Genomic DNA, 24,159 nt, shown 5'->3' with positions numbered 1-24,159 from the left:
AGTATTGTCTCCTTTGATTTCATGTAATCTGGTGCTTTCTGGTGCATGTTAAGAACGTGCCTGACTCTTCTGGACCTTTGGATGTGTCTCCTGATTGCATAGATAAATCTTCTGGTCGCCAATGTTTGGTTTGCAACTGATTAAACCACTAATCTTCCAATTAAGGCAAGTCGGGCCATCTTTGACTTGAAAATGGCATATCTTCCAAACCATTTATCCTTTTGATATGAAACCAATTCGCCGCGTGCTCTTGTTGAGTGTAGAATCCATCAAAACCGGTTTCATGAATAAATTCCTCCTGGTTGGTAAGATACGGTGTTTTGATTGCACATATGTCCTGATCGGCTTCTTTAGCTCTTCTCAGCTTCATGTTCTCCACTGGTTTTCTCCTGATTTCTTTCTCCTTTTCTGATGATGATTTGATATCCTCATCACTTTGTTATTCCAATATTGTTTATTTTTGCCATTCTTTTTCTTGGGACTGTTTCATTACCATATCAAGTAAAATCCATCATGTCTGATATGGTTTTCTTTTGTTAACTTTCACATATATTATGTAGCATCTTTGTACAGACGATTAATTTGGTTTCCATTCCATTGATGATAATATAAAAGAAAATAAAAACGTTGAAATGAAAGGGACCACCGGACCAGTGAGCCTATATTTAAAATTAATATTTTTAGAATTGGGCCTTTTGTAACTAATGCGAGCGAAACATTGACATTTCAAAATTGGCCTTTTGTAACTAGTGCGAGGTAAACGATTGACAATTCGGGAAGATTTTTGATGTAATATTATTACTGGGCTTTGAGTGGGCATCACATTCATTATGGTCTGTGCCAAATTCCTATTTTCATAACAATTTAACTTCAAAGTTTTTTAGTTTTTCCTTTCTGCTTAAAATTTGGATCAAATATTTTTTTGTTGTGCTTCAGATTATTAACTTTATGTTCTCTTATTATTTACTCAAAATTGTGAAAATGAGAAATTTTTATTGAACCATAACGCTTGAAGCCAAACAGAATTTGAACCAAAATTTTATGAGTATCAATATCATATAATATAACAGGAAATATCATATAATGTAAGAGGCTCATGTCAGTGAAGTTTAACAAGGTATATTCCNCTAAAATTGTTAGATTTTAGGTAAGTTACCCAGTGAAAAAGTTTTATTATCAAAGTGTTTTCGAATTTAACAAAGATTCCCTGAGACTATATATATGCGTATAAAAGAAAATGATAAAAATATCTTCCACTTGGTAATCGCACAGCCGTCAATAATACAATATATACGTTTTTAATTTGATCAATCAATTGACTAGAGTAATCATAGTCATGTGCATATATTCCATCTTTAAAAATCACGAATAATATCTGCTTATAATAGATGATTTGAATTTTTATTTGTTAACCACGAAACTTCACTATTAGAGGATAGTATGTGTAAGCTAGTAACAAATTTGAAAAGGCTTAAATAAATAGTAATCGTTTTCGAATATTACTTTCCTAAAATATATGAAATATTATCAACGTTTCCGATCGAGCTTATAGAGTTGAAGCTACAAAGACTATAATATGCAATTACTAGATGTACAGATTTTTAATAAAACTGCTAACGATGATGATTGATAGTTAGTTGCTAGATGAAATGAAAAGTATAATCTATTAAAAAGTAAAAATTAAACTGATAAGAGTACGTCTAGATATAATATCAAAGAAATGAGCTAGATAACAAAATCAAATCTAGTATTATACGAATTTTTTTTTTTGTAACTTAGTATTATACGAATTTAGATTGATTGTAATATGAAAAAAAATAAAGTACTACGACACTACGAAGAACGCTAGTTACTAGATAGATAGTGTTGTAATAAAATGTCAAGGTTTGGTTAGACCAGACAATATGGGACCTTCACGATGTCTGTCTCATGTTTCCTGCATGCCATGCATTCTATTTACTCTTTCGTTCTCTACGTGCCCACGTCTCTACCTTTATTCATTTTCTTATCTGTGATTACTAAAGCTTGTGAATAAAGTTAGAATATATGCTAAACTGGATCTCTTTTCTTACATGTTGGTACGATTAATCGCGTATAATTAGCATTGAAGATTATTTCTTCTAAGGTAGGTTCAATTAGCTAATACATTCTGGTAAGCTAGTTTCTCGAAAGATGAGGATGCACGTAAATGCTTGTTTAAACTATACTCCAAATTCAATAGATAACATCAGAAACATTTTCAATACTGGAAATAGTACGTCGACGTTAGGCATTCAATTTTCTTATCATATATGGAGCATTTAAATAAAAAAAACCGGAAATACTTAACTGATAGACATTTTGCGAATGATAATTTGATTCGAAGCATGCAATATAACTTTTGTAGAAACAAATCGAGCTACGAATTATCTAATAAATTTACGTAGAACGGCTTTTCAAGATAATATGTTATTTGCTGTCCTATTCGCTTCTAAGTATAACGGTTTTAGTTCGATTGATTTAAAACTTTTTTTCCGTGTAAATAAAGGAAAATTACGTAACACTATGAAACAGTCGATCGACCTGGCTATATCGTTAAATATACTAGATCGTTCGTAATTAACTGATTTAGAAATTGTTGTAAAAACATTTTGCAAGGAAACGGATGAGGTATATATTAAGGACATAACTTAAGTTAACTCCCTAGGGGTGAACCTTTAAATTTACCTCATTCTTTAGTATCAAAATAACACATAGATTATTAATTAAAAAACATTAAATTAAATAAAAAATAGTTACAAAAAAATAAAAACGTTAATTTTAATGATGCTAACACTTCCAGCTAAACTCTAAACCCTAAATCTTAAATTCTAAATCCTATACCCTAAATTCTAAACCCAAATCCAAACACCTAAACCCAAACCCTATATCCTAAACCCTAATTCTAGACTCTAAACCCAAATTATATACCCTAAATCCAAAAACTAGACTATAAACTTAAGCTCTATACCCTAAACCCAAGTCCTAGACCCCAAACCCAAACCGTAAACCTTAAACCCAAATTATATATCTTAAACTCAAAACCTTAACCATCCAAACGGTAAATCCTAATTAAACCCAAAACGTAAATCCTAAACCCAAAACTTATACCCAAAACCCAATCCTAAACCCAAAACCCAAACGGTAAACCCTAAACCCAAACCCCAAACTTAGATGCTATAAGGTTTGAGTTAAGGTTTACGGTTTAGGTTTAGGATCTAAAACTTGGGTTTAGGGTTAGGTTTATAGTCTATTTTTTTGGGTTTAAGGTATATAATTTGGGTTTAGGGTCTAGGATTAGGGTTTAGGGTATAGGGTTTGGGTTTAGGAGTTTGGATTTGGGTTTGGGTTTAGAATTTAAGGTATAGGATTTAAAATTTAAGATTTAGGGTTTATTTCGCTAGCGACGTTAGCGTCGTTAAAATTAACATTTTTATTTTTTTAACTATTTTTATTTAATTTAATGTTTTTTAATTAATAATCCATGTGACACTTTAATTGGTCATAAGTGGGGTGAATTTAAATGCTCCACCATAGGGATGAACCGAGTTCTGTTCATATATTAATGCACTAGTATAACAAGTAAAACGTTGGTTCTTAACATTTACAACAAAAAAGAAGAAGTAAAACGTTGGTTACATTAGTGACTGACGTTCTACACAACATTTCGTTACTTGTTACATTACTAGTAACAAAAGAGTAAAACGTTGGTTATTAGGTTTGTAGACGGTTAATTTCCTACAATACTAATATTTAGTCTAAATCAATTTATTTGAGAGGTTTCTGAATTGTAGTTGCATTTCGTTCTACACAAAGTTAAAAGTAACAAAGAAGGGATAACTATGTTAATTTTCAGGTCAATATTAAACCCAAGAGAAAGAAATAAAAAACTAAAACGAAGTAAGAAGCTAAAGAGATAGACTGACATCCATGCTCCCTCAACCAAAAGACAAAACACTCAGTGCAGCATGAATGGCCTAGCTGTCAACACAACTCTCTTTTAAAATGATAACATATATATAAGAACTTGTTTTATTTTTTTATTTGCGTATATATATATACTCTTCTTATTTAATCAAAACGAGACTGTGTTTGTTTAATATTGTTACATGATAGGAATTTAATTCAAGGATAAAGAGCATGCACATGATAATAATACATTGTACTGTAATGGTGCATTCAAGGACTCTTCAATTAGTCCCAATGCCACATGTTCAGTATTTAATCGGTCCATCTATGAAAGTTATTTTGATATGCTGAAGAGAAAATGTACCTGGACCATTCTTTCTATTTATATCTAGACTAACCTACACGTGATTTTCTTACTCTTTGATTTGACTTTCGATCTATATTTTCAATTTTGTTTACTAAATTCTGTGTCAAGTCACACGATCTAGCCGACACCATCGATAAGATTGGCCATCTCCAACTAGTGGAAACCGTCATATGCTAAATCAAATATCAGCAAATGAATGAAAAATTGAGACCCATTAACAAGTATCGTGTACATGTTTTTGGGTCATAACCCGAAAAAGCTACAGAACATACAACTCGTTGTCAATAAGAAAATAAAAACAAGTGGAAGTGAAAATTGCGTAACCCCACTTGTTGAATTCCTAATTTCAAAGCATCAAGAGAAAAGAAACGTCAGTGTTTATGTAAACTACTCATCAATGTAATATGACGATCAACACACGTCAGTGTTTCTCGCCACCATTACACTACACTGTGGAATCTTATGAACAGAAAACGAGGAGAGACAATGATGGTCATGGAAGGAGGGCCAAATACAAGTTGGAACTTAGGAAAAATACCAAAAAGATCCATCCTCTTTGGAAAATTCATTACAACCCCCATAATCCATGAAATAAATTTCGATCTAAATCTCACTAGCAAAGATATATTTTTGTAATAACTTTCTTTTGAAGTACAAAGAAGACAAAAGAGATTGAGAAAAGGGCAAGACCAGTAAGGGTTAAGACAGCTAAGAGTGTTCCTCAGTCGCCCCACAAAAATGTCTTCTCTCCTCTCTCTTAAGTCTCTCTCAGCTCTTGTTAAACGGTTCCAAGTTCAATGCTCCAGAAACCCACGCCCTCATCTCCCCTCACACATGCATCCTATGACCTTTCCTTTTCTATCCATTTTCTTCCCACAAATTACCTGACTACAACACCAAATGCCAAAAACATTATCTACTAAGATGAGAAATTAAAGAGAGACTGTGACACACCACCTCAACTGTGAAAACATAATTTTCCATGATATTATAAGTCCTCATATAAGTTCATATAAACTCTGAGGTTTCAAAAAAAAAAAAGTTCATATAAACTCTGATCATTATCTATGTTTCAGTTTGGTCTCCAACTGCAACATAAAGTCTAATATAAACTTAAGATTTTACCCAAAAAAAAGAATATGAAGGCATTATAGCAACCACTGATTCAAACCAAAAGTTAACAAACAATATATAATCAAGTAACTAATTCGGCTGTGAACATTCTCGCTTCCTACTTTTACAAGATTTTTAACCTGTAAGAAACAAAGGAAAAGATTATCTCAAGAGGGGGAAAACATCTCATGAATTAAATATAACAGAAAGTAGAATATGACAGCTTTTACTTAAACCATACTGAAGACAGAGAATGAACATTGAACAGTAAAGAAAGAAGAGAATCTCTGAATATCCACTTTAAACTACTGCCCTCTTGTCTCAACTCTCAAGAGTCATTTAATTCAGTTATTTTGACCCATAACATTTTTGGCCACTTCCCATAGACTCCAACACCTTCTAAACTATAGGGCTTCCACGGCTATATATATAGGTCCCTTCCTTTAACTTGAAACTCATAATTCAACATTCATCACTTGTACTACTTGTTATCACACAAATACAATCTTTATAGTCTTACCTGTATATATTAATTTAGTGCACGAAGATGGTTAAACCCTTTTGGAGAATAGGTTCCGGTACTGAGAGAAGTAAGATCAGTCCAACAAAGAATGATGGCTTGACATGGTATAAAGACCTTGGCCTTCACGCCTTTGGAGAGTTTTCAATGGCAATGATCCAAGCCAACAGCGTGATGGAGGATCAGTGCCAGATCGAATCAGGGCCATTGACGTTCAACAATCTTGCAGTCCAAGGCACGTTCGTTGGAGTTTACGATGGTCATGGAGGTCCAGACGCTTCCAGATTCATTGCAGACAACATCTTCCCCAACTTAAAGAGTAAGACACATACCGCCTTTCTCATTCTTGAAACTGTCAGCCACACTAACACTCATGTTTCACACATCAACAGAGTTTGCCTCCGAGGGTGGAGAGGTTTCCGAGGACGTGATTAGGAACGCATTTGTAGAGACAGACGAAAATTTTCTCAACGCAGTGAAGAAGCAATGGCGCAAGAACCCGCAGATGGCATCAGTGGGGTCATGTTGCTTGGCGGGAGTGATATGCAACGGTCTGGTGTACATCGCAAACGCAGGAGACTCAAGGGCTGTGTTGGGACGATATGAGAGAGGTGGTGGAGTGAGAGCTGTTCAGTTATCAGTAGAGCACAATGCCAATGTAGAGTCCGCGAGGCAAGAGCTATGGTCAATGCATCCTAATGACCCTAACATCCTTGTGATGAAGCACCGCATGTGGCGTGTGAAAGGCATCATCCAGGTAAAAACCATTACAAACACTTCTGAAGAAACTAGTTGGCATCAGGATGTAAAAAAAAAATCACGTGAAAATGTGTTTTTTACCTTTTAATCAGGTCACAAAATCAATAGGGGATGCATACCTCAAAAGAGCAGAGTTCAACAGAGAGCCGTTGCTGCCCAAATTTAGAGTAGCAGAACATTTAACCAAGCCAATCCTTAGCGCTGATCCATCAGTCACGGTTACTAGGCTTAAACCAGAAGACGAGTTTATGATTCTTGCTTCAGATGGGCTTTGGGAGCATCTTAGCAACCAGGAAGCTGTTGATATTGTACATAGCTCCCCTCGCCAAGTAAGTTCCACGCCTAAGTCCACTCATATTAAATGGGATACTTCTTTGTTAGTACAATTTGCATGCAAGATTTGTTTGTTAATATCTTCATAATCTCCAGGGAATAGCAAGGAGACTACTCAAAGCTGCACTGAAGGAAGCAGCAAAGAAAAGAGAGATGAGATACTCTGACTTGCAAGAGATCCTTCCTGGTGTCCGAAGGCATTTCCATGATGACATAACTGTTATTGTTGTCTATCTCAACACACAAACCAATTGTTGGGCTTCTCCACTGTCAATTAGAGGTGGCTACCCATGAACCTATCTCTCACTACATTATTGCCTGTGTCGTGCCTAAGAGGCAGAAGAAATTGGAACCGGCAGCATGAACCACATAATTAGTATAGCTAGAACAAATATTTATATCTTTGATAATGTTATGTTGTTTTTTTATGAAAACATAAATTCAAATTTACCCCTGTATGCAATTACACAGGAGGGACCTCATCAATTGTCAATGCTGGTAGTTTTTCAGAAGCAATAAAATAGTGTTTTGAGCATAACACGTAACATAAACGACATGTAATAACAACATTTCGAAAAAAACTGAATGTTACATTCCCTTTATAAAAAGTTTTCTGGCGCTTGACTCAAAGTTAACAACAAAGTTTTATCTAAAATCTATTACAGACGCATAAGAAATTGTGTAGCATCAGAAAGCCAGCAAAGTCCCAGTCCCACGAACAGAGATTCAACGCCCCTTCACTTCCACTGCCATAGAGACCAGAGAAATAGAAACCAACAAGCACTTCTATAGTTCTAATGATAGGTCTTAGATGATTGACAAAGGAATTCTGAAGTAGCGGCTTGACAAGTCATATGAATAAGCAAACCAAACAACCGTTTTGCAATATACTTTTGATGGATAAGCTAAGCAAAATAGGCATTGTCAGAACTCAAAAGCAATCAACAGATTCAACATTACTAATTTCTAACAAGCCTAGGAACACATTCTCCAGAACATCATATAACAATCTCTATTGATGCGCAGTGCTAGAAAGACCATCCACATTTCCAAATAGTTTAACGAAATAAAGGCACTATACTCATTCTAACTTACCAATTCAAGCACCTGCAACATGGAAAACATCAAAATGTGCCACTTCAGAACTCCTAGGTCCTAACACATTTGCTTTTCTAAGACAATCAGAACTATAGGTTACTTTATTGATTTCTCATGATCTCATCTGGTGACAACTTAGCTTCCGTCCATCTGAGAGAACCATTGCATGACCACATAACCTTTGCTCCACGACCTTAATAAAGACGCTAACTACGGGGGGACTTCTAATAGAGAAACATAAAGAGAGAATCAAGCAGCCAGAGAGGGAATAGAAAGACGCTAGAACACTACCTGCCAAAAAAATACAAAGATTGTGGAGTAAGATACGAGAAACCAAACCAGGCACCACTGTGTTTTGTAATGGAATCACAAGTATTTAGTGAAACTCACCTAACTACAAAGAGAGAAGGAACCTTATTCAGGAACCTTATGCAGCGTTTCCTGCTGCCTCCTGATGAAACAAAGAATATAAAAACACACACGGTTAGCTATTCTAGTTATTCTTTCATTCAAACAGACATGAAGAAAACAAAAAAGCAAGTTAAAGGAGGTTATACCTTGCCAATGTCTAGCTTCCCAGGTATCTCTGAAGAAGAATCAGACGCAGGCTTTGAAAACCTAAAGATGAGCAATTCAAAATCAGTACTTTAAAACTCAGGTACTAAAGAATGTAATGGAAAAGTACCTTAATGCCCTAGCTTTGCGTTTATCTTCCTCAGCCGAATCAACTTTAGTATCCTTCCCAAAACGCGCGAGCCTAGCTTTCTTCTTGGCCTCTTCCTCAGTGTTATCAGCTTTAGTAGTGGATGCAGGAACCCCAAACCTGTCAGCTCTAGCCTTTCGCTTCAATTCCTCAGCTTTCTTCGTTCCCTCTGAGCCTTTCACCGCTGCTACAGTCCCGAACCTGTAACACGTTTCAATTATACATTCCAGAAACCCTAATTTGTGCAAATCTAGAGGGATTCAAACGAATAAACTTAAACCTAATCAACGAATTAAAGTGTTAATGTTACCTCTCGGCACGAGAATTGCGTTTCTCCTCTTCGGTTAGCTTCACAGAAACGCCAAACCTCTCCGCACGTCGAATCTTCTTCTGAACATCATCGACGGGTGATGATACATCACCAGAACCAGCTCCGATAGACTTAGATTCCGCTCCGTCCTTCTTCTCACCGGAAACATCAGTAGAATCGGATAATAATCCCTTGACTTCTCCTCCGTCGAGGATGTCATCTGGCTCCGCCGTGTTGAGGTCGAGGATCTTCTTAGTAAGCCCCGAGCCATTCTCCGCCGTAGAGCTCGACATGGTGAATCGCAGCTTCGGTTCGATATAACGCGACTAGGGAGAGAGATTTGTGAGATTATCGATTTCGAGATTGATTTGGTCTTTCTAGGGTTAATAAATCCGTCGAAGAGGCCGGTCTCTCTCCAAATAAGGGGTACTATCGTCTAATTAAGAAAATCGATTTTTATGGGCCGGATCGGATCAAAAGTATTCCGGTCCATGGGCCCAATATATTCGTCTAAACATTCTTCACATGAATATTGGAAAATTCAACCAGAGATATAATCGTGAACCATAACATGAGCACGAGATATAATCTTAGTCACAAGGAACGCGCTGTAACCAGGCCCGGCTCAAAGATATCTTGGACCCATGCATGGACAATATAGTTTTAAATATTTTTTTAACATATATTTATGAATAATTTTAAAATTTATGGATCCTGTTACGAAAGTAAACAAAAGCGGCCACCGTAATGTTTGAAATAATTAAAGATGTGGGTCCCGCTGCACTATTTGCACAGTAAATTTTCTTTTATATATACGAACGTTTGCGTTCGTTTATAATGCACACCTCAAAAACACTTCTCTTCTATTCTCTCTCTGTATCAGTGTTATTTCTTTCTACGGGTATAAAATTTCGCCTTTATTTAAATTCTTACGATACAAATAAATTCCAGTTCTTTTATAACACGTTATCAGCACGATCACTCTGCGATTCGGTAAAATTTATTTGTATCATTTATACCCTGTTATAATGGTCGGTATACCGCCCCTACTATTATTTATATCATGTTATAATGGTCGGAATACCGCCTATATTATTTACTAGTAATTTAATTTATTTATTGGTCGGCCGAGCCGCCTTATATTCTGTTTATTATTTATTGGTCGGCCGAGCCGCCTTATATTCTGTTTATTATTTATTGGTCGGCCGAGCCGCCTTATATTCTGTTTATTATTTATTGGTCGGCCGAGCCGCCTTATATTCTGTTTATTATTTATTGGTCGGCCGAGCCGCCTTATATTCTGTTTATTATTTATTGGTCGGCCGAGCCGCCTTATATTCTGTTTATTATTTATTGGTCGGCCGAGCCGCCTTATATTCTGTTTATTATTTATTGGTCGGCCGAGCCGCCTTATATTCTGTTTATTATTTATTGGTCGGCCGAGCCGCCTTATATTCTGTTTATTATTTATTGGTCGGCCGAGCCGCCTTATATTCTGTTTATTATTTATTGGTCGGCCGAGCCGCCTTATATTCTGTTTATTATTTATTGGTCGGCCGAGCCGCCTTATATTCTGTTTATTATTTATTGGTCGGCCGAGCCGCCTTATATTCTGTTTATTATTTATTGGTCGGCCGAGCCGCCTTATATTCTGTTTATTATTTATTGGTCGGCCGAGCCGCCTTATATTCTGTTTATTATTTATTGGTCGGCCGAGCCGCCTTATATTCTGTTTATTATTTATTGGTCGGCCGAGCCGCCTTATATTCTGTTTATTATTTATTGGTCGGCCGAGCCGCCTTATATTCTGTTTATTATTTATTGGTCGGCCGAGCCGCCTTATATTCTGTTTATTATTTATTGGTCGGCCGAGCCGCCTTATATTCTGTTTATTATTTATTGGTCGGCCGAGCCGCCTTATATTCTGTTTATTATTTATTGGTCGGCCGAGCCGCCTTATATTCTGTTTATTATTTATTGGTCGGCCGAGCCGCCTTATATTCTGTTTATTATTTATTGGTCGGCCGAGCCGCCTTATATTCTGTTTATTATTTATTGGTCGGCCGAGCCGCCTTATATTCTGTTTATTATTTATTGGTCGGCCGAGCCGCCTTATATTCTGTTTATTATTTATTGGTCGGCCGAGCCGCCTTATATTCTGTTTATTATTTATTGGTCGGCCGAGCCGCCTTATATTCTGTTTATTATTTATTGGTCGGCCGAGCCGCCTTATATTCTGTTTATTATTTATTGGTCGGCCGAGCCGCCTTATATTCTGTTTATTATTTATTGGTCGGCCGAGCCGCCTTATATTCTGTTTATTATTTATTGGTCGGCCGAGCCGCCTTATATTCTGTTTATTATTTATTGGTCGGCCGAGCCGCCTTATATTCTGTTTATTATTTATTGGTCGGCCGAGCCGCCTTATATTCTGTTTATTATTTATTGGTCGGCCGAGCCGCCTTATATTCTGTTTATTATTTATTGGTCGGCCGAGCCGCCTTATATTCTGTTTATTATTTATTGGTCGGCCGAGCCGCCTTATATTCTGTTTATTATTTATTGGTCGGCCGAGCCGCCTTATATTCTGTTTATTATTTATTGGTCGGCCGAGCCGCCTTATATTCTGTTTATTATTTATTGGTCGGCCGAGCCGCCTTATATTCTGTTTATTATTTATTGGTCGGCCGAGCCGCCTTATATTCTGTTTATTATTTATTGGTCGGCCGAGCCGCCTTATATTCTGTTTATTATTTATTGGTCGGCCGAGCCGCCTTATATTCTGTTTATTATTTATTGGTCGGCCGAGCCGCCTTATATTCTGTTTATTATTTATTGGTCGGCCGAGCCGCCTTATATTCTGTTTATTATTTATTGGTCGGCCGAGCCGCCTTATATTCTGTTTATTATTTATTGGTCGGCCGAGCCGCCTTATATTCTGTTTATTATTTATTGGTCGGCCGAGCCGCCTTATATTCTGTTTATTATTTATTGGTCGGCCGAGCCGCCTTATATTCTGTTTATTATTTATTGGTCGGCCGAGCCGCCTTATATTCTGTTTATTATTTATTGGTCGGCCGAGCCGCCTTATATTCTGTTTATTATTTATTGGTCGGCCGAGCCGCCTTATATTCTGTTTATTATTTATTGGTCGGCCGAGCCGCCTTATATTCTGTTTATTATTTATTGGTCGGCCGAGCCGCCTTATATTCTGTTTATTATTTATTGGTCGGCCGAGCCGCCTTATATTCTGTTTATTATTTATTGGTCGGCCGAGCCGCCTTATATTCTGTTTATTATTTATTGGTCGGCCGAGCCGCCTTATATTCTGTTTATTATTTATTGGTCGGCCGAGCCGCCTTATATTCTGTTTATTATTTATTGGTCGGCCGAGCCGCCTTATATTCTGTTTATTATTTATTGGTCGGCCGAGCCGCCTTATATTCTGTTTATTATTTATTGGTCGGCCGAGCCGCCTTATATTCTGTTTATTATTTATTGGTCGGCCGAGCCGCCTTATATTCTGTTTATTATTTATTGGTCGGCCGAGCCGCCTTATATTCTGTTTATTATTTATTGGTCGGCCGAGCCGCCTTATATTCTGTTTATTATTTATTGGTCGGCCGAGCCGCCTTATATTCTGTTTATTATTTATTGGTCGGCCGAGCCGCCTTATATTCTGTTTATTATTTATTGGTCGGCCGAGCCGCCTTATATTCTGTTTATTATTTATTGGTCGGCCGAGCCGCCTTATATTCTGTTTATTATTTATTGGTCGGCCGAGCCGCCTTATATTCTGTTTATTATTTATTGGTCGGCCGAGCCGCCTTATATTCTGTTTATTATTTATTGGTCGGCCGAGCCGCCTTATATTCTGTTTATTATTTATTGGTCGGCCGAGCCGCCTTATATTCTGTTTATTATTTATTGGTCGGCCGAGCCGCCTTATATTCTGTTTATTATTTATTGGTCGGCCGAGCCGCCTTATATTCTGTTTATTATTTATTGGTCGGCCGAGCCGCCTTATATTCTGTTTATTATTTATTGGTCGGCCGAGCCGCCTTATATTCTGTTTATTATTTATTGGTCGGCCGAGCCGCCTTATATTCTGTTTATTATTTATTGGTCGGCCGAGCCGCCTTATATTCTGTTTATTATTTATTGGTCGGCCGAGCCGCCTTATATTCTGTTTATTATTTATTGGTCGGCCGAGCCGCCTTATATTCTGTTTATTATTTATTGGTCGGCCGAGCCGCCTTATATTCTGTTTATTATTTATTGGTCGGCCGAGCCGCCTTATATTCTGTTTATTATTTATTGGTCGGCCGAGCCGCCTTATATTCTGTTTATTATTTATTGGTCGGCCGAGCCGCCTTATATTCTGTTTATTATTTATTGGTCGGCCGAGCCGCCTTATATTCTGTTTATTATTTATTGGTCGGCCGAGCCGCCTTATATTCTGTTTATTATTTATTGGTCGGCCGAGCCGCCTTATATTCTGTTTATTATTTATTGGTCGGCCGAGCCGCCTTATATTCTGTTTATTATTTATTGGTCGGCCGAGCCGCCTTATATTCTGTTTATTATTTATTGGTCGGCCGAGCCGCCTTATATTCTGTTTATTATTTATTGGTCGGCCGAGCCGCCTTATATTCTGTTTATTATTTATTGGTCGGCCGAGCCGCCTTATATTCTGTTTATTATTTATTGGTCGGCCGAGCCGCCTTATATTCTGTTTATTATTTATTGGTCGGCCGAGCCGCCTTATATTCTGTTTATTATTTATTGGTCGGCCGAGCCGCCTTATATTCTGTTTATTATTTATTGGTCGGCCGAGCCGCCTTATATTCTGTTTATTATTTATTGGTCGGCCGAGCCGCCTTATATTCTGTTTATTATTTATTGGTCGGCCGAGCCGCCTTATATTCTGTTTATTATTTATTGGTCGGCCGAGCCGCCTTATATTCTGTTTATTATTTATTGGTCGGCCGAGCCGCCTTATATTCTGTTTATTATTTATTGGTCGGCCGAGCCGCCTTATATTCTGTTTATTATTTATTGGTCGGCCGAGCCGCCTTATATTCTGTTTATTATTTATTGGTCGGCCGAGCCGCCTTATATTCTGTTTATTATTTATTGGTCGGCCGAGCCGCCTTATATTCTGTTTATTATTTATTGGTCGGCCGAGCCGCCTTATATTCTGTTTATTATTTATTGGTCGGCCGAGCCGCCTTATATTCTGTTTATTATTTATTGGTCGGCCGAGCCGCCTTATATTCTGTTTATTATTTATTGGTCGTCCTTATTTTTAATATTTTTTTTGTAAAATTGGGCTCTTTTCCTATACTACTATTTATTCAAAAAATGTTTGGGGCCCAGGACCCACACCCCTTACCCCTATGCCTAAGTCGGCTCTGGCTGTAACATATGTCATTGTTTTATTATACTATCAACAAAAGAGAATCTCTTTGCCAAAACCATCATTTCTCCACCAAGAACAACCCGCGAACATCACCGCTCATATCAATAGAAGAATATATGGACTCAACAACTCAAAAAAGACAGGAGGAAACTCTTTCGTCTTTACCTTTTCTATACCTAAAACTTCATTTTTGAGACTGACCGCGCATCAACCCCGATTCAATGCAGCCACCGCTCTGTCAGACTCACACGTAGGAAATTTTTCAGTGGACGATGAATATAGGAGATCTAGTCAAAAGCAACAAGTCCAGTGAGTTGGTTTAGCAAGTTGATCCTCGAACTCTAAATCAGAATAATCTTTGAATCTGTTAGAGCAATCTACAAACAAACAACAAGGTAAATAACATAACAGGACTATGAAGTTAAAATGAAAAAAATTTCAGATAAAAGAAATTTCTCTTTGACCACCGACTGAAAAGTATCTAAGGACTTCAATACTGCGTCAAGAGATTAAAAAGGAAAATAGTCACCATGCTAACAAAAGAAAATATCTTATTTAAGCAACCAATATGTTATATATGTATATATGTATTAACGTGCTAATAAGAAACGTGTTCTGCAAACAAATTAAAGCAAAACCTAAGAAAATCATAGCTATCATGGAAAATAGGCGAGACAGATGGGGTCGCCGGCAACCTCGTAGAAACCCTAGCCAACGCAAATTCCAACGACCAAAAGGAATAATCGATGGAGCAGATTTCATCAACTCCATGCATGCCAGATGATATCCTCCACTATATTCTCTTCTTCATTCCCATCGATTTGGCCATGAGAACTTCCGTATTATCCAGACGATGGAGGCATGTATGGTGCGAGATGCCTTGTCTCGCAATCGATGAGTATATACTGATCAAGGCTGCTGCAGGTGGGGTAAACCAAACCCTTAGCTTCCTACACGGCGAGTTTCAAACTTCGTATGCGCCTTAATAACACTCTACCACCACCCCTGATTGATAGCTTGGTCGAGTTGGCAATCTCTCGCAACGTGGAGAAGCTGTCCGTAACCATCCTTGATTTTAGGCTCCACAAGACTTACAGTTTTCCAGATCTTTTCTACCTCAGCTCCTCTTTAAATCAACTCAGTGTCTTGGAAGTCCCTGAGAAACTTGTCACTGATTGAGTGTAAACTTGGACAAGAATCCACTGATAATATTCTCTCTGGCTGTCCAGTTCTCGAAAGCTTGACATTGTATGCGTGCCGTTCCCTTGAGCGTCTTGATCTGCGCAAGTCACTGAGTCTGAGGAGGCTGGAGATATATCATAGTCATCCAGGACGAGAGCTGGATCCTTCAGGACCAGTTGAGATTGTAGCGCCACACATCCATTTTTTTGAAATTGACAGTATACGCTGACAAACAATTTACGTTAACGGATGTCTCCTCATTGACCGAGGCACACCTTTACATTAGGATTAATATACTCCTTGATTCCACGGCTCATTGTTTCCAAACCCTGGCGCTGGAGTTGCTAGCAAAACTGCACAACGTAGAGAGCCTAACTGACCCTTCTTCGGGTATATATGTTGAGGGTTTCATTGTTAAAAAGAAAGAGTGTTTAAATCAAGAACTTGCTAACACAATATTTCATCTCCTTTTTGTTAGATTCTATCTCTGGCCGAGCTCCGTGGTGATCCTTTCCCAACGCTCAAGGTCCAAACTTTGATTATTAGAACGGAGTTTGCTCAATCTGTTCCTGGCATAGCAAGGTTACTACAAAATTCACCTGGGCTTAAGAAACTAACAGTATACATGATGCACGGCTACAACATAATGGTACCTTTGCCGGAAACTATGCCTTTTTATTTCCTTGTATATATATAATAAGACTATGCGAACTAATAGTAGCCATGTCTTTCACTTTTGCTTGGATATGGAAGTGATATTTTTTTTCTTCTACAATCACTTTTTGGATGACCTTTTATGTTTTACAGAGTAGGAATCTGGATCAGTATTGGGGATTAAAATATAAGGTGTTTGCTCCTTCAAATGACAGCTATTCAATGTTGGGTTGTAATGTTGCAACGTCAAAAGTCTTGGCTTGGTTTATGGAGCTGGTGCTGAGAAATGCAAAGACATTAGAGAATATGGTTGTATGGTTGAGAAGTAGGTACTTTGATGATGCACAATGGTTTGAAGAGCAACTTCAGATAGTTGGAACACTTTCTCACAATAATAATGTCTCCATTCTACTGAAACGAAAAAAATTCTAAAATTATCATTATTTGTATACTTTCTTGTCCAACTTACCATTGACAATGTGTTACTAAAGAGTTTTTAAAAGAAAAATCTACGCATCAAGTACATAAATCCATGGGATATGAAGTTAGAAGAACCAATTGATGTAGTAAAATAGTAAATATACCGATCAACTGTTGTTGTTAATCAATAATCGATATTAACATTCACCATTGACAAAGAAACAGAGACATTCTTCAATAGCATATAGTGAGATACTGATACATTTCACGCAAGTAATACATATAATTATTACATGTGAAGTGCATCATCACCAATAACAATCATAAAACGGTCTCTTATCTACAAACAGTTTTTTACAAATTAGTCAACAGTGATGCACACTTCATTTGATTCAGAAGAAACTGTCTTTCTGCTACTACAGTCAGAAGAGTTCATCTTGTAGAACGCTCTCCATTCATCAATATTCTTCAGCTGATCACATCTCAGTTCAGGTAATCGTCTTCTCTCTACAATCTCTAGAATCTTCTCCGTTCTTCCGAGATGCAGAGCCGCTCCTCTCACCGATTCTTCCCTCACTTCAACAGCCGTAACCAAACACTTAACCGATACAACTTGCACCACGTTGCAGAAACAGCCTGAAACTATGTCCGAGATCGTGGTTTCCAGCTTCCTCAACAGAGCTTCCCCTGTTCCGTAGTCCCTCGTTTCGTAATTGAGAAGAATGGTTTGACAGATTCTGTACATGGAGTTGGCAGCTAGAGTCTTGATAGGCCAGTGAGAAGGCTTGTGCTTCATACACACCATCAGGTTCATCTGCCACGACTCCGAAAACTCTCTGTTCGCCACTTCCGCTAGCTCCCTAAGCGTCTCTTCTGGAGTCTTCTCCTGCTTAGATAGTTTCCGAAGATCCACATCGAACCACTTATGGTAGAGATCAACTCCTAGCCAAACCACCTCAGCAGCTTTCCTGAGGTTAGCCAACTCTCCTCCTGTATCTAAGACGCATTCAAACTTGTTGACAGAGTCTAACGCCTCGTTGACAGCGTTAAGCAACCTCTTAACGGAACAAGGCTTGACGTTGGGGAGAGATAGAGCTATGGTTGTCATTGTCACCAACGGGAGAGCCCAGCAGTTAGGCGGCTCTCCCGATGGGGCAAGAGAAGCCACCTCGCTGCTGTCAAACTCTCTGATCCCTTCGAACCCTTTCGAAATCTTCGTATTTGCTTCCAGAAGCTCTATCAGATTCACCGGCTGGTTCTTTCTACCCTTCTTTACCCAATGATCAGTAGCCTCCCTGTTGCTCCTCACCATTAAATCCACAAGCTCGTCCTCTCCTTCGAGATGCAGTACAAAGCTCGCCAGCTCCTGTCTCGAACCACCACCAGACATCTCCGAGTCGACGTGAGAGACTGTACTTCTACCCGTCGCTCTAAACGCCAAATGAAGACAAATCAAGATTCTGCTCACGCAGTAGACAGAGACGTAACGGATGATCTTGCTGGCAAACACTATAACATACTGCACACCTATACACACATCCAACAGCCAGCGTTTCGCGTCGTGCGCTGTCTTCCTGCAGCTGCGATCTTTGAGAATCGAAAGACGGCTTAAGGGTAAGGGACGTTGTTTCTTCTCAGAGAACCACTGCGTCCAGTAACTCTCAACTCGAAACTCTTCCTTATAACTCCTACTCCCTCGAATCGGACACCTGAACTTAACAGCTGTAAACCAACGAATCGCAGGAGCGACAGTCCCTACAGCCACAGCACTCCCCTGACAAACGAGAACCAGAGAGGTCGACCATTTATAATCAGAATCTCCTCGGCAAAACTCAAGCATCGTCGTCCCCGGTCTCAGCAAGTAAGACCGGACAACAGCTTCACCAAGCGTAACGGCGCTAAGAAGACAGAAAAACCCAGAAGCAGTGCACGTGACGGAACGTGCCATCACGAACTGAGGACTACTAGTGTGAGCCATCATCCAGAACTTTGACAAATCTTGCTGAATCTTTTTGGATACAGTTGTTCTCTCTGTAGCCAAAGGACACTTCAAAGCCACCTCGTACTTCTTCTTGTACTTGGTCTCCAAGATCCTCTTCGTGGTGGGGACCGTGGTCGCGGAGAAACTCATGATCAGCAGCATAAGCATCATGAGGAGGACGACCATGAAGTGTTCTTCTTTGAAGACGTAGATGGCTCCCGTACCTAGCTGAATACAGATGTTGACGACGTCTGTGACCACGAGGATCGCTAAGGCCACGAGATTCATTAAAAGATCTTTGTTGTCCATTATACCTAGTGAAGGCATCGAGTTGCCCATCACTGTGCAGACGAAGACGCTGCTGCTGAGCTTGGATAGCTGGTCGTGGCGACTAGGCATGGAGGTGTTGAGATCTACTGAGAGTTTGATCCCGACGCCGATGAAAGTGAGAGAAGTCGCGTTGAGGGAGAAGTACTTACAGGGGAACCAGAATTTTCGGTGGCGGAAGCCGTGGAGGAGGTCGGCGGCCATGGCTAGCGCGCAGATTAGTGAAGCGATGGCTACGTATAAACCGATCGAAGGCATAGGTTTGCTGAACTCTGCGTCGTTCAAGACGCCATGGGCGTCGCATCCGAGGCTACCCATCAGTGATTCCTCTATCGAGAAGCTCTTCTTGTTGACTCCATGGATGGGAGAGACAAAGGAAGTGTAAAGTCTTGTTTTTTTTTTATGAGTTTTGGTCAAATTTGGGATTATGGTTTTTTTATAAAGATCCTATTTTGTTGAATTTTCTGAAACTCTGAGAAAGTCTCGTACTTTTTCTACTAGATCAGTCATGGGGTGGTTTTGTCAGTTGATGTTTTTTTACTTGGAACTTTGTCGGTTTACTGCATCCTTGATCCTTTTCGGACAGTGTTGAGTGTTGTAAGAAGATCGCTCAGCTAGCTTCCGACATACTCTGTTCCGACAGAACCCACAATGTTACCTCTTATGATTCTATCGCTAGACTAAAAAACTCTGAGAAATTATCGAACTTTTTCTACTAGATGAGTTAATGTTTTTACTTGAACTTTTTCGTTTTTCTTTTTTGCATTCTTGATCCTTTTCAGACAGTGTTGAGTGTTGTAAGAAGATAGTTCGTTCAGCTAGCTTCCGACATGCTCTGTTCCGACAGAACCACAATGTTTCTCCTATGATTCTATCGCTAGATCAAGAAACTAACACACTAGCATCGCAGTTTATAGCAGTAAACACAAACACAGATGATAATACGATCAAAACATTGTGTCAAAACTATAACACGTAATACAACATTTCTGGAAATGAAAATAGAGACATTACTCAAAATACCATATACTGAAACAAATGCTACAAAACATTACATGTGAAAAAACATCACCTACAAGGCTACAACCGAACACTATATAATTCTCTTTCTTCTTACATTATCTACAACACAGCTCTTAAGACATTACTCAATACTATATACTGAAAATCTATCCCAATCAAAAAAAAAAAAAGCTCAGGATCGGTTTTAGGGAAAATAATTATTGGGATTTGTTTTTTTCAGACCTAGGTGGAGTCCCAGATGCGAAAAGGGAGCCTTGGCTGGCTGAGCCATAGGAACAAATGTTTGGGAAGCGAGATAAGTGAGTGCAGTGACAACATCAGCAATGACAGGTCTTAGTTTTGGTTGCTCTTGCACGAACATTGCTGCTACAGCGAGTGCTTGGTCCAATCCTCGTGGAGGGTATTTACCTTCAGTCATTGGATCTTGAACTGTCAATGGCTTTCCTACGGGGTTATAATCTCCAAAAGAACCACACCGAAGCTATAAACGTCAGATTTGAGCGTTAACTGGCCTTTCATCGCATACTCTGGAGCACAGTATCCGTATAAACGTCTTGTGACCCACCGGGCCAGGTTTAGCCAAACCAAAGTCAGATAGCTTCGGATAGTAGTCATCCCGAGAAAAATATTGGAGCATTTCAAATCCCAGTAGATGACTGGAGGCATGGTTTTCGTCAATTATGTTCCTCCTTCTCTTAAAACTCTTCCCTGAACACGGGATCCAACCCATTAGCTTCTCTATCTTCTTCTTCTTCTTCTTCTTAGTTTCGATGATCTCGAAAGTGAGAGAAGTCCAGAACTTTGAAAATGTGGACACTCCCCAATCGCTGGACTTTTTGATCTTTTTCTTTCTTTCTAAATTTAAATGTTTGTGAATCGTGATTGATACAAATTAACTTGTCATGGGTTTGACTAGATGCAAATATTATGAGCTACAAAAATGACACTTCAGTATGTGTGTTTGTAAGCTAAAAGCCTAAAATTGACAATATGAAAATTGGTTACATTAATTAATACAAAATAGTTCTTTAGATGACCAAATATATAATACAGTAAAGTTTTCAAAACATAATACTCAATTAATAATATTCCCTCAGTAGTTTTTATTTAGCTGACATGTATAGTTGTACACTCAATTTAATAAAATATTAATAACTTATCTACGTAACCACAATTCAACCAATAACAACAAAATTACAACATATAAATGGTTTCGTAACTTACAACTAATAAATTTTACAATAAAAACTTAAAAAATCATCAAGTTTAGAATGAAAATTTTTCTAAAACACCAGATATGAAAAAACGGAAGGAATAAATAAAGTGACTTTTTAATGAACTTCCAAAATTTGGTAAAACAATTTTGCTATATAAATCATCATGATCAGGCAAACATCCTCAGCAAATCATCCCGTTTCTCACTAAAATAAGCAAACAAACAAGAAATACTGTTTGACGTTTTGCATATTCACATGATGGCAGTTCAAGTGTCAAAGAATATTTACCGTGCCTTTATTACTGTAAATTTATTTACACTATTTTTTTCAGCACAGGTCTCTGATTCCATCATGACAACGGAGTGTATGAAGAATTGTATCATAAACCAATGCATAAAAACATCGGAAAAGGCTACTCCAGGCATATGTTACACCTCTTGTAAGATAATGTGCGATCCGAAAAAGAATGGGCAATACAACATCAACGTTTATCAAAATCCTATACGTAGGTTATGCCACAATTTAGGTTGGTTTTTCGAGAAGAAAATTTGCTAAGTGTGAGAGTGAGAATTATTAACATTTCCAATGCATAAGTTTTATATCTAATTTTGCATATTTGATCGATTAATATGTATTGTACCTCTTTTTATAATAAAAGATAGAAAAAAAGTTTGCTACCTACAGCAATTATACTCTATTATGGTGAGAAACATATCAAGTAGGAAGTAAAGACTAATATGGTGGCAACATCATAAACATGTTTAATTGATTTTAAGTTTAGTTAAAAGGATCATTCCGTAATATTTTTAAATTAAGTCTATTTTAAGCAAACCCAACCCGGCCCAAGTGATTAAACCCGATTAGACACAACTCCTCTTTCCCAGATCGATTCATTATGGTTCGTAAGAAAAGAACGAGATTGGGGATTTCTAAAAAAGAGAAAGAGTGTTCTTATTTAGAAATGGAGTTGATAAAAGAAGAGAATATTTGTTGAAAAACAAAAGAAAGGAGTCAATATTAGTAAACTACAATATATATGCTCCAAAACCAATAGCTTATACAAACAGTGGTGTTATTGTTTTACAAAAGTTTACAACATCTGCAACCCCACCCTCTAGCAGTGCAGCTCATGAACCAAATCCTTTGTCCTGAATCCACAAACCACACTATACGACGACAAAATAACAAACAATCAATTTGTCTGTCGTGTGTGTTCGTGGAATCCAAGAACCTGGCTAGTGCCTGCTAAGTATCCTTTGTAAACTCTACCGAATCCTCCTTCTCCTATAAGGCATTCTTTCCTGTAGCTTCTAGTGGCAGTAGCTAGCTCAGAGAATGTAAACTTTTGTGCCACAACATTGTCAGACCCTCTGCTTTTGGATCCGCTCACCAACGATCTGGCCTTAGATTTCTCTACCAAAAAGAAAAGAAAGAAAAAAAGCCTGAAGAAAAATTAAGATTACTCAGCTTAAGCTGAGCCACTACAAGTGTGTCTCAAGATCAATGATTTAAATCAACAAATACGAATCTTTGTGAGTCAAGAATCAAAGTCATCATCCTTGATAGCGAAAGACCAACAATAGTAACAGTTCCCGTTTACACTTAAACTAGTACAACTCAAGTAACGCAAACATGCAATTACATTCGATTAATATTCATTAAAAAAAAAAAGCTTAATCCAAAACTTCAGCGAAACTATCCTACTGGAGGATAATCTATTATGCAGTAACAATAAACCGGGAAGAAACAATGTAACAACGAATAAAAATATACTTCAAGAGTAACATAATTGGATCAGAGCTACTGAAATCGAAGTCATAAAAAAGTCAAAAAACAGCATTAGCAAGTGGTGGCTCAGAGGAATCATACAGCTAGGTAATGACTAAAGCTTCTAGAATTTCGTCATAGAAGAGAAGGGTTTTAACCCATAATCGAAAACATGTGATTGAGCATCGCTCTAGACAGAGCAATACCACCTGAAGTAGAGACAGAGCAAGTCCTGCTGAGCTTTTCGTCAATGTTCCTCCTTCTCTTAGACCTCTTCCCTGAACACGGGATCCAACCCATTAGCTTCTCTATCTTCTTCGATGACAGTCCAGAACTTTGAAAATATGGATACGCCATTCGCTGGACTTTTCGTTTTTTTTTCTCTTTCTAAATTTAATAAATGTTTGTGAATATTTGATACAAATTAACGTGTCATGGGTTTGACTATAGGTAAATATTATGAGTTTTAAAATATGTTCACTTTTCAGAGAAAGATGTGGCTACAAAAATGACACTTCTGTATGTGTGTTTGTAAGCTAAAATTGACAATATGAAAATTAGTTACATTTATTGATACAAAATAGTTCTTTAAATGACCAAAGATATTATACACTAAAGTTTTCAAAACACATAATCAACAAAACCAATTAACAAAATAATATTCCCTCCATTTTTATTTAGCTGACATTTTATAGTTGTATACACAAATTAACAAAAAATTTATTTTTTAAAATAAAATATAAATAATTTATCTAGAAAACCACAATTCAACTAATAACAAAGCAAATTATTAAATATAAATGTTTTAATAACTTAAAACTAATAAATCTTACAATAAAAACTAACGTTATCAGGTTTGAAATGAAAAAAACTACCTGAAACGTCGAATATAAAAAACGGAAGAGGAAATAAAGTGACTTTATGACGAACTTCCAAAATTTGATAAAAAAATTTACTATATAAATCATCATGATCATGCACACATCCTCAGCAAATCATCTATTTTCTCACTAAAATAAACAAACAAGAAAAAAAA

The 24,159-nt window shown here is 37.8% G+C and overlaps 5 protein-coding genes across 6 annotated transcripts; 2 read left to right on the top strand and 3 right to left on the bottom strand.

Annotated features, from left to right (window-relative positions):
* The first annotated feature begins 5,875 nt into the window (after positions 1-5,875).
* Positions 5,876-7,878, top strand: LOC106318981 (probable protein phosphatase 2C 67). Its single transcript, XM_013757163.1, has 4 exons — positions 5,876-6,246; positions 6,320-6,684; positions 6,779-7,015; positions 7,116-7,878. Exons 1-4 carry the CDS (start codon positions 5,955-5,957, stop codon positions 7,311-7,313), a joined length of 1,092 nt encoding a protein of 363 aa, XP_013612617.1. The 5' UTR covers positions 5,876-5,954; the 3' UTR covers positions 7,314-7,878.
* LOC106318982 (protein MODIFIER OF SNC1 11-like) lies at positions 7,589-9,512 on the bottom strand. The gene is made up of 5 exons (XM_013757164.1): positions 9,131-9,512; positions 8,803-9,021; positions 8,675-8,735; positions 8,508-8,568; positions 7,589-8,408 (listed from the first exon to the last, which is right to left on the bottom strand). Exons 1-4 carry the CDS (start codon positions 9,421-9,423, stop codon positions 8,545-8,547), a joined length of 597 nt encoding a protein of 198 aa, XP_013612618.1. The 5' UTR covers positions 9,424-9,512; the 3' UTR covers positions 7,589-8,408; positions 8,508-8,544.
* Positions 9,513-15,210: 5,698 nt separating this feature from the next.
* Positions 15,211-16,820, top strand: LOC106315377 (putative F-box/LRR-repeat protein At3g28410). Its single transcript, XM_013753104.1, is given in 7 exon segments — positions 15,211-15,321; positions 15,323-15,499; positions 15,501-15,691; positions 15,693-15,936; positions 15,938-16,132; positions 16,213-16,383; positions 16,542-16,820. Coding segments are annotated over 7 exon segments (1,368 nt in total).
* A 167-nt stretch (positions 16,821-16,987) lies between these two features.
* Positions 16,988-19,497, bottom strand: LOC106312949. 2 transcript variants are annotated; one of them, XM_013750655.1, is made up of 2 exons: positions 17,517-19,497; positions 17,119-17,388 (listed from the first exon to the last, which is right to left on the bottom strand). In XM_013750655.1, the coding sequence occupies exons 1-2, from the start codon at positions 19,432-19,434 to the stop codon at positions 17,297-17,299; spliced, it is 2,010 nt and encodes a 669-aa protein (XP_013606109.1). In that variant the 5' UTR covers positions 19,435-19,497; the 3' UTR covers positions 17,119-17,296. The 2 variants fall into 2 exon arrangements, with proteins under 2 accessions (XP_013606108.1, XP_013606109.1); XM_013750654.1 differs by having other exon boundaries at positions 16,988-19,497.
* A 3,051-nt stretch (positions 19,498-22,548) lies between these two features.
* Positions 22,549-23,423, bottom strand: LOC106317214 (serine/threonine-protein kinase CDL1-like). The gene is made up of 2 exons (XM_013755065.1): positions 23,333-23,423; positions 22,549-22,769 (listed from the first exon to the last, which is right to left on the bottom strand). Exons 1-2 carry the CDS (start codon positions 23,421-23,423, stop codon positions 22,549-22,551), a joined length of 312 nt encoding a protein of 103 aa, XP_013610519.1.
* Positions 23,424-24,159: the final 736 nt, after the last annotated feature.

This window comes from Brassica oleracea, chromosome C9, assembly GCF_000695525.1.
Source record: "Brassica oleracea var. oleracea cultivar TO1000 chromosome C9, BOL, whole genome shotgun sequence".
In the NCBI taxonomy this organism is placed as follows: Eukaryota; Viridiplantae; Streptophyta; class Magnoliopsida; order Brassicales; family Brassicaceae; genus Brassica; species Brassica oleracea.
The sequence above is the reverse complement of the archived record's forward strand: the minus strand, read 5'-3'. Positions and strand labels throughout refer to the sequence as shown.

Bases quoted from the DNA above. Each gene is read 5' to 3' on its own strand.
- LOC106318981 (XM_013757163.1), top strand. From the start codon at position 5,955: ATGGTTAAACCCTTTTGGAGAATAGGTTCCGGTACTGAGAGAAGTAAG. The intron at 6,247-6,319 runs GTAAGACACATA...ACACATCAACAG, and splicing joins CATCTTCCCCAACTTAAAGA to AGTTTGCCTCCGAGGGTGGA. The intron at 7,016-7,115 runs GTAAGTTCCACG...CATAATCTCCAG, and splicing joins TACATAGCTCCCCTCGCCAA to GGAATAGCAAGGAGACTACT.
- LOC106318982 (XM_013757164.1), bottom strand. From the start codon at position 9,423: ATGTCGAGCTCTACGGCGGAGAATGGCTCGGGGCTTACTAAGAAGATC. The intron at 9,022-9,130 runs GTAACATTAACA...AACGTGTTACAG, and splicing joins CGCAATTCTCGTGCCGAGAG to GTTCGGGACTGTAGCAGCGG. The intron at 8,569-8,674 runs GTATAACCTCCT...TTGTTTCATCAG, and splicing joins GGAAGCTAGACATTGGCAAG to GAGGCAGCAGGAAACGCTGC.
- LOC106312949 (XM_013750654.1), bottom strand. From the start codon at position 19,434: ATGGGTAGCCTCGGATGCGACGCCCATGGCGTCTTGAACGACGCAGAG.
- LOC106317214 (XM_013755065.1), bottom strand. From the start codon at position 23,423: ATGGGTTGGATCCCGTGTTCAGGGAAGAGGTCTAAGAGAAGGAGGAAC. The intron at 22,770-23,332 runs GTGGTATTGCTC...TCTTTTTGGTAG, and splicing joins TTGCTCTGTCTCTACTTCAG to AGAAATCTAAGGCCAGATCG.